General features: G+C 35.5%; 1 protein-coding gene across 4 annotated transcripts in view; it reads right to left on the bottom strand.

Moving 5' to 3' along the window:
• The window catches only part of ZMYM4 (zinc finger MYM-type containing 4), a 147812-nt gene that overhangs the window by 34180 nt on the left and 96373 nt on the right, over positions 1-17259 (bottom strand). For all 4 annotated transcript variants that reach the window (XM_043992319.1, XM_043992320.1, XM_043992321.1 and 1 more), the window contains exons 6-14: positions 15469-15553; positions 14967-15219; positions 8521-8695; positions 8221-8433; positions 4914-5064; positions 4305-4420; positions 3486-3764; positions 3184-3334; positions 2120-2292 (exon numbers count right to left, since the gene is read on the bottom strand). In XM_043992319.1, coding sequence (XP_043848254.1) covers positions 2120-2292; positions 3184-3334; positions 3486-3764; positions 4305-4420; positions 4914-5064; positions 8221-8433; positions 8521-8695; positions 14967-15219; positions 15469-15553 — 1596 coding nt within the window. The remainder of the gene's footprint in view (positions 1-2119; positions 2293-3183; positions 3335-3485; positions 3765-4304; positions 4421-4913; positions 5065-8220; positions 8434-8520; positions 8696-14966; positions 15220-15468; positions 15554-17259) is intronic.

Here is a 17259-nt window from a genome sequence, read left to right as displayed (position 1 = left end):
TAGATTGTGAGCTCCTATAAGGCAGGGGCCCCTGCTGAGAGAACACCAATGCCAGCAGATCTGGGACTTGGCTTGAGACCTCTGTTGTCAAGAGAGGAGACCTTTGCCCCACTCCACCCACTCAGCCAACACGTCCAGCCCTCCCACATGTCTGTCTTCTGTCCATCTGCACCTGGGTACCATGTATCTAACCCCAGTCCTGTGTATCACCCATCCTCTGTCCATCTCAATTCTCTATCCTCAGTACCCCCCTTGTCCTTGCACCATGTGCCAGCCCCCTCCCTGACTTTCTCCTCCCCTTTCCCACATCTGCAGGCAAATTCACATTACATAAAAATCACTTTACATAAAGGTTTGCAGAATGGTCCACTTACATAAAGAGAGAACTGTATATATTGGAGCTCAGAAAGGAGACTAAAAATGGACAGAGACACCTGGGAGTCATATGCATAGAGATATGAGAACCCAGGTGTGATAACATAAAGAAAAAAAGGGTTAGGACAGAATCTTAAGGGTATGGTACACCCACCACAACTGGGAATAGCAGAAATGATGATGGAGCAAAATATTGAGAAAAGCAGTTAGAAGATAACAGAAGAACACTACTGACAAATATCCTGAGAAATAAGAATCTAGATGGTGTCAAATGCTGGGGGGTGGGGTGGGAGGGGGGTGTAAGAGTTATTTCAAGTCCACTGGTGAAGATAGCAGAAGGTTTAGAAGAGAGTAACAGGTGCCCATGAAGAGAACAGACAGCTTTTTCAAGGAGTTGAACTGAAAAAAGCACCAGAGATACATAATAACTAGTGCTCTATAGAGGAAAGACCCAGTGCTTCTAAAGGTTGAGAAGATCTGGGCATGTTTTGCAGCCGGGAAAGAATTAGAAGAGAGAGACTGAAGATCAGGGGCTTGATTATAGAGATGGAAGAGGGTATATATTAAAGGGTTGGCTTTGGCAAGGACAAGGGTCATCTTCACTAGATATACTGAAAGATGATCCTGAGGAGTTGGGAAAGGGAAGGATTTTATGGCAAATGACTTTGATCTTCTCAGCAGACTATGAGGAAAGGTCTTCATCTGAGAGGGTAGAGTGTTGTGGAAGATAAAAGAGAAGGTTTGGAATTGCTGTTGCTATTGGTAAGATAGAGGGTCAATCAGGGAGAAGTAAGGAATTGCCTTGGTTAAGTCAGAACACAATTAAGATTAGGTAACATAATATCCAGTCAATATGGTTATGTACTTCCTTCAACTAGGTTCATCAGCACATGTGTAAAAATGAAGGAAGTGGTTAATTAGAGTAATATAGCAAGGGGTTTGGCAGTCAAAGTCAAGGGTTTCATGAGTCACAAAAGGATAGTAGTAAGACTGGTGTTTAGTCACTTCAGTCATATCCAACTCTTCTGGGAGCCCATTTGTAGTATTTCTGGCAAAGATATTGGAGTGGTTTGCCATTTCCTTCTCCAGCTCATTTTACAGATGAGGAAACCAAGGCAAACAGGGTTAAGTGACTTGCCCAGGGTCATATAGCTAGTAATTGTCTGAGGCCAAATTTGCTGAATCTTCCTAACTCCAGGACCCTCACTCTGTGCACTATGACACCCCCTAGCTGCTCTATAGTGATATGATGGGAAGAGGATTTCAAAAGCAGGAGAATGGGATCACTAAAGGGTTAAGAATGGGAAGGAGGGTGTGACCAAAGCAGAGGGCAGAGCCACAGAAAATACTAAAAAAAGGTGGTGGGACTGAAATATAGGTTTAGAAAAAGGAAAGCACAGAAAGCAATGGAATTGTAGGAGATGATGAATAATTAGAGAAAAGGCTTCCTTAATGAGACTGGCTCCCCAGTGAAAGTTATAACCTGAGAATTCCTATGCAACAATTAAGACGAATTGCAAAGTCAAGCAAAATAAGAAAAAGCAAGAAGAATAAAGTTTTCTACTATTGGAAGCATTAAATTTAAACCTCAAACATTTTATACATAATAAAACCCAGAATGATAGATGAAAAGCCATTTCAGTGAGTTTTTTAAACACCAAATGCTTCTTCCTGTCAAAGAATTAAAAAGAAGAAAAAAGGCTATGCTCTAACCCCAAAACCAAAGAACCCAAGTATTTTCTACCTGATAAAACAAAACTGTAAACTTAGACATGCATTCCTCACAGCAGAACTCTTCCATCTTCCCCCCAAAATGATTCTGTACCAATTTTGGAGATGTTTGTAAACAGTAACTGCACATTTTACAGTGACTTCCCCAGCGTTTTGCCAAGTCATGTTTATAGAGCAATTTGCAACCTAAAAAAACAAAAAAAGTCAAACAGGCATTTATAACAGGAAAGAGGTAAATTGAATGTTTGGACACTAGCTTGTTGGTAAACTGCAACCCCCCACCTTCAGCATATATCACTAAAGTACACTTTGCATTTTAAATGTTGTCATTATGGTGAGAATATTTAAACAAGAAACTGAAAGCCACAAAAAGATGATACAGAAATAGTGATTAGAACCTATGATTTCAATGGAATTTGTGATGAAACTTCCTTCTACCAATATTAGTGCCTTCTCTGAACTTCTCTAAGAATTATTTAGAAGTTAAGTGACCTGCCCAGGGTCACAGAGCCAGCATGCATAAGAAGTGGAACTTGAACTCGGGTCTTACTGGCCTTGAGGCCAGATTTACTATGTAACATTGCCTCTATAATGGCTATATTACATTTTGAGGACTTTTCAATTAAAGGACTATGTAATATGCAATGATAGATCTGAAAAGCTATTCAGTGACAAGTGTATAATACAAAGCATCGGGCAAACCCACAATTTTTTAAATGTTTTTTTTTGTTAAATATTTCCTAATTATTTTTCTTCTTAAAAATATCTTTTCCAATTATATATAAAACATTCATGTTTTAAAATTTTGAGTTTCAAGTTCTCTCCCTACCTTCTCTTTCCTCCTCACAGGGAAGACAACCATTAAATAGCCACAAATTTACTAGGTGATAGCCTATATAAGCCTCCCCATAAAACAGAACTTAAAATAGCGCCTAGCATGCAACAGGCACTTAATAAAATGCTTGCTGACTTGACAAAATAAAATAAAAACAATATCAAAGAAGTTAACCCTTAAAGCAACATCCTCAGATGTTTTTTTCATGACGTCCTGAGGCTAAATGTGAATTTTTTTTTTACCTTCACTGCAAAACGGCTTATCGATGCCTGAGAATCGCACAGTCTCCTTTATAATTTTCTCAATTTTACAGTATTCACACATTGCCATTACACTATTTATCTTCTTATATTCATCACAGCAAGTCTTGCCACAAAACTGAAACATTTTACTCTGTAATAAAAAACAATCCCTTTTCTCAGTCAGACAAATATCCTGTATGTTTAATTTTTATTTTTAAAGTAAATAGAGTAGCTGCAAAATGATGAAAAGTCAAAGTAGATTTATATTCAATTCAATCTATTTTTAAGAACTGCAGCTTTACCTTGTAATCAAGAAGTTCTGGTTTTGTGGCAAAGAGTCGATTACAGTGCTGGCACTTGAGTTTCACAACAGTACGGGCAAAAGTGACCTGCTGGGATTGTGCAGCAAGCCGCTGGAGACCAGCTGCAGCGGAGCTACTGATGGAGCTGGGGGAAACAGCAGAGGTGCTGCTACCTCCCCCTGCTGAGACTGTTGTCCCCGTAGGAATGCTAACAATGACTTGACCCTGAGACAGGGGCACTACTGAAGAGTTCATGCCTGTTGGCTTGTTGAACAAATTCTGAGGAAAGAAAAATGGTATAACTCTCATTTATTACACACTAAAGTGGGAAGAGAACCAGACAGAATCAGAAAAAACTTGGTTTCAGTTCAGGCTCTGCCATTTACTTGGTATGTGACGTGGACAAATCAGAAACTTTCTCATATGTTGAAATGAATACCTTTTCCTGGCTATCTCAGAAGGTTATGAAATTACTGAGAGAGAATGTATAAAACTTTAAGTCATTATAATAATGATCAACAAATAGATAAAGACATTCAAAATCAGAGAAAAAAAGAAAGTTTCTTTACTGGAAAGATTTACAACTCTAAAATGATATATGTATAAGTTATTGTAAAATAGCTTATAGAAAGACTCGAAAAGGCATGTGTAAAGGCAGAGAAAGAAGTATTAAAAATTAAAATGAATGGAGCTGGGACTAGAATTATGGAGGTCCTGGTACCCAGTCTTGACTCCACTAAAAGGCATTTAATAAAATCACAGAGCTACAGCAAATTAATAGGCAGGAAAGGGGAAAGGTACCAAGTCCTTATACTCTACCTGGAAAGCTACAACACAACTGTAGCTGCAGAAGTTGCGTATACTTCCATCAGACATAGCCAAGTGATACTGAGGGATGGCTGAGGTTTTACAACTGTTACACTGGACTTGTACTCCTTAATAAGTTAGAATAAAACCAATAAGTAATGTACATAAGTGTACAAAGGGACTGAAATATGTAAAGTAAATAAAATATTGCACATTAATATAAAACCTACAAACTAAATTTACTCATAATAGAACCGAACAAGATTTATCACGTCATACATAAATGTAAATTAAAGAACAATCTTTAAAAGTTTTCCTTCACCTCACTAACAAATACACAATACTTTAAAAATACTTAAATACTTAAAAAAAAAGTAATCCCAAGTTAAAATGAATATGAATAAATACTTTTATGTTCAAGAACTGTACTCAACTCAAATCCTTTAGGGAGGTGTATGATATTCCTTAAAAATATGCACACAAACAAAATAGATTAGAAAGAAATGAAACTTTGTTCATAAGAATGCCTAATTTTGGACCTACATACAAATTACAGAAACAAAGCAATGCCACAACATTTACTAAAACTACAAAGTAAATTTCCTAAAGCACCAACATTACCTGAAGAAGTAACCATTTTAACTCTGTAAGCAGATAAGCAGTTAACAGAGCAGAAAAGCTCTGTTTTCCCCAAGTTATTGGTGTTTTCAATCATTTCAGCTGAGGACCTCAATGATTTGCAAAGAGCACAAAGAGTGATTTTTGCCGATTTCTATTAAGAGAACAAAATCATATTCATCAATTTCAAATTTCCATTACATTAATGCATGACATACAAAAAAATAACATTATCAAACGTCTTTAAAGGATTTTAACTAACCTAACCAAAAGAAGAACCAGTCTTTTTTGCTTTGCTGGCAGATAACAAGTGGTATCAACAAATGTCAGCAAACACATAAACTAAAGGAAATAAATTAATATTAAAATTACATTTTAAAAGAAATTAGCAATAATGAAGCAAATTCTAAGCAATGTATGATAGGTCAGGATAGATTTTCTTCAACTTAGACAACCAACTAAAGCCAAGCAAAAATCAATCAAAAATTGGCTCCCTTCCTGTTACTACCGCTTGTTAGCGCCCAGGAAATTAAAAGTTGGATGCTGTTAACACATCTTATATTCTCCTTAGTAGAATTTTACTTTTTTAAAAAAGTGCTTTTAATTCACACAAAAATCCTATGGCAACTTTCTATTCTTCAAGGTTGTTTTCACAATAATGAGTGCATTTGTCAGTGAACATAAGCCTGTTTAGAGAAGAAGTATATAAACCATCTTAGAAATGTTATGGGTACAGAAGAAAGATACATATGCAGGAAAAATGTGAACTGTCATATTTTATTACATAAATGAGCCCACAGAATATTTTTTTTTTGTTTTTGAAGGGCAATGAGGGTTAAGTGACTTGCCCAGGGTCACACAGCTAGTTAAGTGTTAAGTGTCTGAGGCTGGATTTGAACTCAGGTCCTCCTGAATCCAAGGCCGGTGCCTTATCCACTGCGCCACCTAGCTGCCCCCCCCCAAATATTTCTAAAATGAAACAGCACTCACCGATCTGATACAGTCTAGTTAATCTATCCAATGTCTAAGAAAACATTTAGACTAGAACTATTTTCTGAGGCAGTTAAAGTATCTTTATGTAAATTGTTTTCTTCCCAAAGGCAAGAGCAAGGAAATGCCAAAGGAAAAAATTAACTAATGGAATACATTTTACTAACAAAGATGTACTACTGAATGCTCAAAGCAAATAAACCTAACTGAATTTAATGGGTTTTTAACTTTAATGTCTTAGAATGACAACTGAAAAAAGCATGACAGCAAAAAAGTTCATGCAAATTTAAGCTGCATTAATAGAAGCATAGTGTCTAGAAAAAGAGAGGTTCAGTTCTGGGAGCCATAATTTAAGAGGAGCAAGAATAAACTAGAGCACATTCAGGAGACATCAGGATGGTAAGGGGACTTGGAAAATTGCCATATAAAGTAAAAGCGAAGGCACTTGACATGTTTAACCTGGAAGACTTAAGAGGGAAGAAGACAATCTGTTTTGAAATATTCAAAGGGTTTTCATGTAGTAGACAATAGCCTTGAGAGAAATACGTAAGAGCCTATTTAGGAGCTCTGAGAATTCTTATTCCAATTACCATTCTCACCAATTAATCTCAGTTCTCCTGTTATTAAGGGGAATGCTATAGTTAGAGTATACCTAGATTGCTACAAGAACCTGGCAGGGCAGCTAGGTGGCGCAGTGGATAGAGCACTGGCCCTGGAGTCAGGAGTACCTAAGTTCAAATCCAGCTCAGACACTTAATTACTAGCTGTGTGACCCTGGGCAAGTCACTTAACCCCAATTGCCTCACTTAAAAAAAAATCTGGCAAAGTTTCTCATGTTATTCTTCTAGAAACAACAGAAAAAGTGGGGTTACATTATAATTGGTGATTTAGGATTGGTTGAATAGATAGATCTGAAAAGTACCTATTAATGATTGCATTTTGATTTCAAAGGTTCCCAGGAAATTCTTTTTAGCCAATTGTGCTTGACCCTGCCCTGCTTAATATTTTTATCAAATAACTTGAATAAAGTCATAAATAACAATGGTTATCAAATTTGCAATGACACAAATCAGGAGGAATGGCTAATACATTAGATGACAGGATAAAGATTCCAAAAGTACAGAAGGCTCAATTTAATAGGGATAAAAGGAATGCCTTACACTTGGGTTCATACAACCAATTTCAAGATAAAAGGAAGGTTTCCCTGGGTAGCAGTTTATCTAAAAAAGATTTATGGGTTTTAGTAGACTATAAGATCAATGGGTTAACAGTATTATACAGAAACCAAAAGAAAGGTAATGTGATTTACACAGTGCCTATATCAGACTACACCTGGAAAATTATGTTCAGTTTGGGAAAATAAAGTTTTAAGGAACATGAAGCTAGCAAACATCCAGGAAAAGGTATTTACGATGGTAAACAATCTTAAGGTTTATGATATGAAGATCAGTTGAAAAAATAGTTGTTTTGTCTGGAGATGGGAATAATTGGCAGGAATAGGGAGTAGAATGGATGGGGCATACAAGATTACTGTGGTTTTTTTTTTTTTATTTGATGGCATGGCCTATAGGAAAGTGATTAGACTTATTCTTCTTGGTCTCAAAGTGCAGAACTAGAAGTAATGAGTGCAAGTTGTTAAGGGGCAAAACCAGGTTTGATGTAAAGAAAATTTCCTAACAGGCCATCTCACAAGGTTGTGGGTTCTCCCTCTCTGTATTTTTGCCATCAATACGACTGCAGTAAATTATCATTTACTGCCATCAATATAAGCTTTCTAACATACTTTAAAGCCCGACTCTTCAAAACATGAAATAAAATTTGTCAATAAATTCTTATGCAGGAAGAGACCTTCAAAAGTTATTTAACTTAATCTTACTACCTCAACAATAATTTCCTCTAAATTCCTAAAGTCTTATATTATCAAAGCTTCCTTTGCATATTTCAACAATAAGCAATGCAATTTCAAAGGATTATTCAAAGCTTCACTTCATTTTGAAAAATCTCTGAAAAAAGTTTACCTAATCATATTTTGGTAAATTGAAATGTATTTCAAGATGATCAAGAGCCTCACTACTTATAAAAATCTTAGATTAATACTTTTATAAAGCAAATAAGCATTGCCTAATTTCTTTGTAAATATAAATTTTTAAAAGACGATATAGCTATATTATAAAACCTGCCATCCATAACATTTTATAGTTTGTCTTAAATACTGTTTAATTCTTCCCTGAAATGAACAAAAAATTATTTATTTATTCTTCTAGTAGCACATCGTATTTTAAAAAATTCAGTGCAGGTCACTAAACATGATCATATATACCTGCTTATATGCTGTGACACAGGTCGAACTACAGAATTTCTTAGACTGTCCCTCTATCTGGAGCATGTGGCACTGACCAGAACCACTGTAACAGTAACCCCCACAGTTCTCACAGCAGTTCATTGTGAGGTTGTTAGCAGAGCGGAACTTGGAGAAGCAAGCATCACTACAAAGTTTATGGACCACATTTTGGTAATTAACTTCATGTCGAATCTAGGAATGAAAAACCACAGTAAGTAATATCATTCAAATCTCTGACCACTTTAAACAGAATTTCATTAAGTTAAAAATATAACTTACAATTGCATTCTTCTGGCACATGCTGCACTTGGTTGAAATGCTATTAGTATGTATAGTAACAATAGGTTTTCTTTTTAATTCATAGGTAGATAGACATGATTGGCTGCAAAAATCTTTGCTAGAGCTTGTATTATCAAACTGAGCAGTGATCACATCCTTTGGATTTAAAATATCTCTAAAAAATAATAAATGAAGAAAGAAAATATGAATTGCTATTTTATCACAATTGTTATTTTCTTTTTATGGGTTAAAATAACTGATGAAAGGCATTACTAGAATGACAGAACTGCATTACTTTTAATTTAAAAGAAACACTGACTACTCATAGATGACAATCTCAAAATACAACAAATCTCAGCTATCAGAACCCTCAGGGAATGAATAATTCTGGACAGTATTTCCCCAGATACCTGAAACACTGTTCCTTCAAGCAACAATTTTTTTTTTTAAATAGCAACTATCAATTGACAAACATTTATTAATCACCTATTATATGCCAGCACATATGAATGTTATTCATTCCTTTCTTAAAGGAAGCTGAAGGTAATCTAACTTCCACAACTCATGAGTCATTGTTAAGGGCCCTTAAGGGGTCCCCATAATTAATCTTTTTCAGTTGCCATATTTTCTGGAAATGATGAACTCAGAGCATGCAGGAGGCCCTGAATGTGCCAAGGAGGAAGCTCCCCGTGAGCTTACATAATTCATTATTGCATCCCAAGCTGGATTCTCTGTGTATCCTTGGGAGGTAAGACAGGTGCCAGCCAGTTTGTACCAGGCCGGGAAAATGCTTGTAAAGCTGGGGTCCTTTGCAAATAACCAGACCCTCCTATCTTCATAGTGTAGCAGTTCCCAACAGAAAAGAATGAGGCTTTTGTCATCACCTTGCTCCTCCCTGTGCAGAGTGGTCCTGTCCTTTTCCACACCTTTGCTGCACAGTTCCCCTTCCCTCATCAGGCCCCTTCCTGGTATCCCCTCCTCCCCTTGTTCTGCTATCATAAAAATGTAAACTTCTGAAAAAAGAGAACCCTTTGGGTTCCACATGCATATTCATTTCTTTCACATAAGTCTTATGACACCAGTGAACACAGCATGAGAACCCTAATATTAAACCGATTCAAATATGTAGAGTTTTTAAAAACTTTATAGTATTTCTGTCTTCTTTCTCTATATCTCAGTGCTGAGCACAATGCATGGCATACAGTAGGCACTTAATAAATGCCTGCTGAGTAATTGACTGTCAGGCTATTTCTAGTTGCTATAGAGTATATACTCATAACTCTTCCTCTATTTGGCAGTGGGATAGGAAACATTAAAAATTTATAAAAATCATCTATTATAAGAGTATCAGCTCTGAATTAGGACCTCTGAAACTCTTTTATGAAGAAAATACACAAACATTTAGAATATCTACTCCGGTCACTCAAAGACTTTGGGTCATATTTCCTAGTTTTTGTGAGGTTCCAACAGTACCAAAAATCAGTATTCAAAATCAGTGAGATGATAACTGTTCTGCATAAACCAATATTCAGAGATAAAATTTCTTTTTAGATAGGACCTGAGTCTCAAAAGCAACTCATTAGAAAAAGATTTAAAAGCTTATCTTTTAAATTCTCATATAAAAATCTTGGGAGTTTACATGTCATAACAATTAAGGCTACATTTTCATATAATTTAATTTTTTTTAAAAAACACCTTATTTTATGAATTAGAAGACCTAAAATATCAATAAAGATAAAGAACAGAAAAATCCTGAAGTCCAAGTTAAAAACAAAAACAAAAACAAAATACAAAGCTGTTACTCTGACAAAATAATAACTGCTTCCAACACTAGCAATAACACTGTCTTTCCTATGGCTCATAAAAATAACTCATTTTGGGGCAGAGTTGACATTAGAGGCAAATGAATTTCTTCCTCACTCCTATTTATAATTCTCAAATTGGAATTTTTGTATATTTGTGAAGGATTTATAGACTAACGTCATCCTATGGTCTGAGATACACAGAATAGAATATTAGTGTGCAAGCTCTGCAACTAAACTAGTCATGTTACCTTGAACAAATCACTTTGACAGGCCTGTTTCCTCAACTATAAAATAAGGAAATTATACTAGTAGATAATCTAAAGTCTATTCCAACTCTAATTTCCTAAAGTTGGATACTAGGGTATCTCACCTGCACTAATGGTTTCAGTCACCTTAGAAGCCAGTAGAGAGAAAAGATTAGGAGAAATGGTAGTGAAGTACTGAGCTGGGATTAAACAATAACAAAAGAAATCAAGTGGAACAAAAGAGTATAAGAAAGGACTGAAAGAGGATATAAGAGCACAAACAAGATGGCATTGAACATAGTGAGGGAGTGAAGGGGGAGGGGAAGGAGAAAAAATAAAGGCTGAGAGAGAAAAGGATCATGGAACAGTTAGGTCAGAAGAAAAGGACCCATGAATATAAATGTTAGGATAATAATATGGATGGTAATTAAGACAAAAGGCAATGGGGGAGAGAAGCATATGGCAGGTATGCAGAGAGATTAGGGGGAAACATATGGCAAAAACTGGAGAGGAGACAACAGATGACAGAAAATAAGAAAGGAGAGCTTTGGAGAAAACAGAAGAACTATACCAGATCATGGGGGAGATAAGCTATGCTATACTGTGCTATAAAGGTTAAAAAAAGACCAACTGAGCTAGTTCTAAGTGGAGTTGAAACCAGGGAACTGATGAGCACAGGGATATGTGAACAAAACATGGCAAAGGAAGACTAGATGAGCAAAAGAAACAAGCAAAAAGGGGCAGCTAGGTGGTGCAGTGGATAGGGACAGCTAGGTGGCGCAGTGGATAGAGCACCGGCCCTGGATTCAGGAGTACCTGAGTTCAAATCCGGCCTCAGACACTTGACACTTACTAGCTGTGTGACCCTGGGCAAGTCACTTAACCCCCACTGCCTTGCAAAAACAAAAAAAGAAAAGAAAAAGAAACAAGCAAGAGGTGGACAAAAATTTTAATTTAAAACAAAACATTTTGTGGATCTCTATAAAAGTCAAAGCTATCATTTTTTTGCTGACGACCATACATCATAAAGTAAAGTTAGCACTAAAACTTGTCTTCAGTGGATGAACACTTAAGAAAAAGTTCAGTGGTCACCTTGTCTTTGCCTGAACAGTTCTTGAAATGGGACCTTTCGAACCTATCCTATTCCATTTTAAGACAACTTGAATTGTTAAGGGAGTTAGTTTCCATCTAAGAATAGACAAGATAGTTTTATCCTCCAAGACTAAAGCAGAATGAATTCTAATTCCTCTTAAACGTGACAAATTTATGTACTATAGATAGTAATGAGGTCTTCTCTTTTCCAGGATAAACATTCTCAGTTCCTTTCACCTGCTTTGTTTCCAGTCTTTTTAATCAGACTATTCCCTAGAATTCATACCAATTTGTAAATACATTTCCTAAATCTACATGCTGATCTATATGTAATACCACAGAGATCTATCCTGACAAGACGATGATAGGTCACAAAAATCTTTGCTGGGCAGTAAACATATCCTTTAGACTTAAAATATCTCTGAAATACAATAAATGGCAAAAGGTAACATGAACTGCAGTTTTATATCAATTGTTACTAACAAAGAACAATAAGACTATCACTTCCTTTGTTCTAGAAACCATACTTCTTATTAATAATCCTATGACTGATTTGGCTAACAAATATAATAAAACACATCGTATTCTATGGTCAGAAAATTATCTTGGCTCTAAAAAACTTGTGAGGCAAATAATACAAATAATATCCTCTTTTAACAATTAGAAAAGATTAGACAAGTTGAAGATCTGGGAATCAAACCATAATTTAAAACTATTTCTAGCATGCAAATTTTTGTACTGTGTTGCTTCCCAACAGAAATACAAAGTATACAAATATAAATATAAGGCAAACAACTAAATGGGATTTAGTGACAAATTATGAAAGGAAAAATAAATGCCTTTTTTTAAGTTTAAAAGAATCTGAATAAATTTCTTGTGATAAAAGATAAATCATATTTCTTCTCACTCAGTCACTGTCTGACTATATATGACCTTGAACAAGTCATTTTTATTTCCTTGGCTCTCTAAGTTTCTGTACCTATAAGAAAGAGTTGAAGCGGGTTATTTCTAAAGTCTCTTCCAATTCTGAAATTCTATTCTATGACTAAGTGAAAAACAAAGTAATACAGCAGTCAAACAACAACACAAGAGAAAAACACATGGTCTTCTGCCTTTTGGTCCTGATGATCCAGTTCTGGTACCTTTTCATTTGCCCTTAAGTCAGAGGCAGTTGGCCACTTAAGAGAACCAACCATGGGATGTAATCCCAGTCACAGACACAAACATGCTGCAGGGCAAATTGCTTCAGAATCAGACATGGCTAAGCAAGTATGTCACTACAATAATTTCTCACTCTAAAATTTATTCCCAGAGTGCCTGTGCAAAAGACATTTAACTATATTGAGCCTCAGTTTCTTCATCTGTATAAAGACAATGTCAGATTAGATGACCCATTAGATCCCTTCCAAAACTAAATCCTACAAATCCATACTTTTTGGTTGTATGACCACAAAGCACTGGTATTTCAAACAAGCATACAAAACTACACCCATTCAATGGGCATTGTCCTTAAAAAAATTCACCCAGGGAGGGCCCATAACAATTAGAACAATGCTACCATTATGCAAAAGATTTTTCAACTTATTTTAGGGCCAATTTTTAAGCCATACAGGGAAGTCAATCCCATTTTCCCAGTCACATCATGTTTTAGACCAAAAGTGGTATTACTAGGCTTAGGGCTCAATACTTATTTTACTCATAAGAACCGGCTCCAAATAATGTCTGACTTTTAGAAAAACTCTACCACTAAAAGAGGAAAAATTGCTAGCATCACAACTATCCAAAGCAATATAGTACATACTCTTAAAGGAGATTTCTAAATGGCAGTTCTAAAAATTGTTTGGAGCAATGGTTATGTTATTGAGGTAAATATATAGCCTATTAAAATTATTTTGGAAAGGGGAAACATCCTTTTGTAATTTATGTTTAAAAAATTTCATGCATCAAACCAATGGAAGGTTCCCTAAAAGATTTTTTTTTAATTTTCCTTTTTGGTTTAGTTCCATAGAAATGACTCAAAAGTAATGTTTTTATAATTACATTGCTCCCCAAGTTTGAAACAATAAAACCAGGTAAAAAATATGTATCAAAGACAGGAAAAATTCGACTTTCTTATATACCTGAGCTGAGCTTTTTTCAAAATGCACCAATAGAGGGAGATTTCCCTACCCTTACCAATGACAGAAGATAGCATCCATTTTAGGTAGACATGCCCCTATCAACTCAAGACCTTAAAAAGAATATGATTGATTTTAAATCTCTTAAATCAGCACAGGCAGAAGAAAATGAAAAGGATTTGTGTACTGTCTTTTCCTAAAATACTTCTACTCTAGCCTTTAGTTTAACAAATTCTCTACTACTTTAGAATACTATGATATCACACTGTAGTGCTAGATTTTCAATAACACAATTTTTATTAGGCCCAGTATTCCAAATCTCATTTTATGGTACAGAAGTAAAATCATCTTAAGTTTTGTCTATATTCCTTGAATGACTTTGACAAAAATCACTTCTCTCTGAGCTTGTTTCTTGACCTATAGAAGAAAGGTCCAAGAAGACTGCAGATTTAGAGGTAGATCAATCCTTATGACAACTAGTCCAGTCTCCCCCATTTTAGAGATGAGGAAATTAAAGCCTGGAGAAGTTAAACTTGTCCAAGGTCATAAAAGTATGACATAAAGGTATAAAGTAACAGAGTTAGGTTTCAAGCCTTGGCTCTGAATGCAAATCCAGCACTCTTTTTATTCGATTACATTTCCTACCCAGTTGAATTCAGTTACACAGGAATGTTGTTAAGATAAACAAATATATTTATGACCATTATGAGTTCTGCAGAAGGCACACGCGCGCGCACACACACACCCCTTCAATCCACATTATAGGTTTTCTATTATTTTGTATCTGCCATTATTTGGTCTATCATTATTAAAATAAATTATTAGGAATCGTTACCTAGTTTTTAGGCTAAAATATCACAATTCCCTAATTAGTGTAGATTTCCTTAGAGTGTATAAAATAAAAAGAATATGAGTAAGTGGTTTCAACTTTTGCTAAGTCATGCTATTTAAAGTGGAAGGAAAACTAAGCTCCTCAGAACTTTTAAAAAAACACCTGTAAAATTAATAAATAAGCAAAGAAGCTATTTATGACTAAGTAGCATATCTGTTAGGGAGAGTGAAAGGCACAGCCAACGTGCTTATCTTGGACTGAGATGGAAAGCTGGAAAACTGAACCCTGAGGTGCTAAACCTGTACTGAAAGAGAGAATGAATAAACAAGAAACAGAATTGAGATTTCTGCGGTACTTTGAGCAGCTTGAACAGGTTTTCTTGGCAGGGGCTGCTGGGCGGGCAGACGGGACGGTGTATCCAGTGAGGCACAATGTGGAGCAGAAGAGCTGAGTAGATCCTTTCCTCTGATAGGCCGTTTGCCCTTTCTGCAGGATTTTTTTACAACCAGAACAGGAAACCCGAACAGCTGTGGATGGAACTGAGGGAAGCATTTTGTTCATGCCAGAGGACGCCAGAGAAGGCTGAAAGCCTGTTGTCAACTGTGGAGCTATAAAAAACAAAACAGGAAGGGGAAAACAAGTTTTGGTATTTACCATGAATATTAAGTACATATATTCTATTTTTCTTTCAGCTCCAATCTCCTCAGTCTTGAAGTCTAACATAAATGATGTAGTCTGTAATGAATGGTTCTATCAAAGATTAGACATTACTTCCCACATCACTAATTTGAGAACATAGGTTTCCTGATAGGGATAACAATAGGTAAGTGGATAACTTACAAATGTATGCTTCTTACCAAGAGGACTGCCACTGACTGAAAAAACAGCACTAATTTTCAGTTCTCCTTCAGGAGTTTTTCCCTGTTGCCCATGACCGTATTCCTGAAAGAAAGGGAGAGGGTAATATGGATAAAATGTTCTCAAGAAAATCAGATATTTAAGCAAGAGAGAAAAATTACTTTTAGCAGAAAAAAACCTAGCATTCCTTCAAAATACCTCAGAGTCAAAAATTTTAAAATCCTTACAGTGGTTACTACTGATTCTTAAGAAAGATTTGTTAGTACTATGGGATCTCTTATGGCTTCTAAAAACAACCTCCCATTTTACTAGGGTCAAATAAAGAGGTTAAATAGATGGATGGCAAACATGACTAAATCCAAAGAGAGCCAGTACAAAGGCATACTCATGGCTGACTTGTACCCTGTTTTAAGCTGTATTTTAAAGGTGTCAAAGGACTTATCTACATTGAAATCTCTGATCTGAATTTAACATTTTTGTTTGAATCAGTCTGTGGCCACCTGATGTCCAAAAAGACCTGTGCCTATTGGCTAGCCCAACAAAGCCTTTCAGTTCTGATTCAAAATTATTTTTAGGTAGAATAATCATGCAGCAAATTATAATTTATCTTGATCAGGATGCTTAAATATACTGTTCCAGGACAGTAATAAACGGAAATAAATTTCTATAATAATTTTTTGAAAGAATGCAATTTTAGGCTTTTAATACATTTTAAACTATACAATTTATATTATCAAACATATTTATTTGACTCATTCTATGATCAAATAAAGGCAGGTTTATTTTAGGTGTTCGAACTTCAGGAAACTTGTTTAAAAACTGCTTAAGTTCTCATACTTATAATTCTTCTTGGAGTAGGGAAAATTAATGGGGTTGTTTTCAAGATGAAACATTGCCCTGAATCCTTAGTAAACTAAGTAATCCTGTAAAAGAGGAACTTTTAACCCCAAAGGACACTTACCTAGAATTTTTTAAAAGTATGGTTTTGCAATGCAATAAAAGTTCACAACTTTAGATTAAATGAGAGGCATGAAAATGCTAAAGTTCAGAAGAGTATTAAAGTCTGTTTTAGGTCTTCAATGACTCAAAAAATGCATAAAATTCCTTCCTGACAAAGAAGGGTATCTATTTACATTAATTAAAACTGATTTGTAATTAGCTTACCAATGGTTTACATTAAAATGAGTGCTCCTACTTCCCCTCCCCTTCTTTATGGGGGGGAGCCTATATGCATAGACTACTATACATACTACCACAGTAGACTGATGTTTTGTTTTTGTTTAATTGCTTTGCCCCTCATTGTAAATAGAAATGGCTCACTGAGTAAGTGATTGGAGAAAGACATATTTGGGAAATAAAGGGCAAGTAAAAGCAACAAAAATTTTATATGTGTGTGCATGTGCGCTTCTCAAGTACTTGAAAAGTTTCATTTTGTTTATTTTAAAAATCTGATTTGGGGATCTTTTTTTCCAGCAATATCAAATACCTATAAATTTGAATTAGGAAAAACACTAGGGTTTGTCAGATATTCAAAACCAAGAGAATCCATAAAGTTATAGAATATTTTGAATTAACATGTTCTCACTTAAAACTTAGGGTTTTTTGATGAGCAGGCAGATTTCAGAGAAACCTGGAAGGACTTACATGAACTGATGCTGAGTGAGAACAGAACCAGGAGAACATTGTACACAGTATCAATAACGTTATGTGTTGATCAACTGTGATAGACTTGATTCTCTCAGAAATACAATGGTACAAGATAGTTTCAAAGAACTCATGATGGAAAATGG

Source organism: Dromiciops gliroides, chromosome 3 (genome assembly GCF_019393635.1).
Source record: "Dromiciops gliroides isolate mDroGli1 chromosome 3, mDroGli1.pri, whole genome shotgun sequence".
NCBI lineage: Eukaryota > Metazoa > Chordata > Mammalia > Microbiotheria > Microbiotheriidae > Dromiciops > Dromiciops gliroides.
The sequence above is the reverse complement of the archived record's forward strand: the minus strand, read 5'-3'. Positions and strand labels throughout refer to the sequence as shown.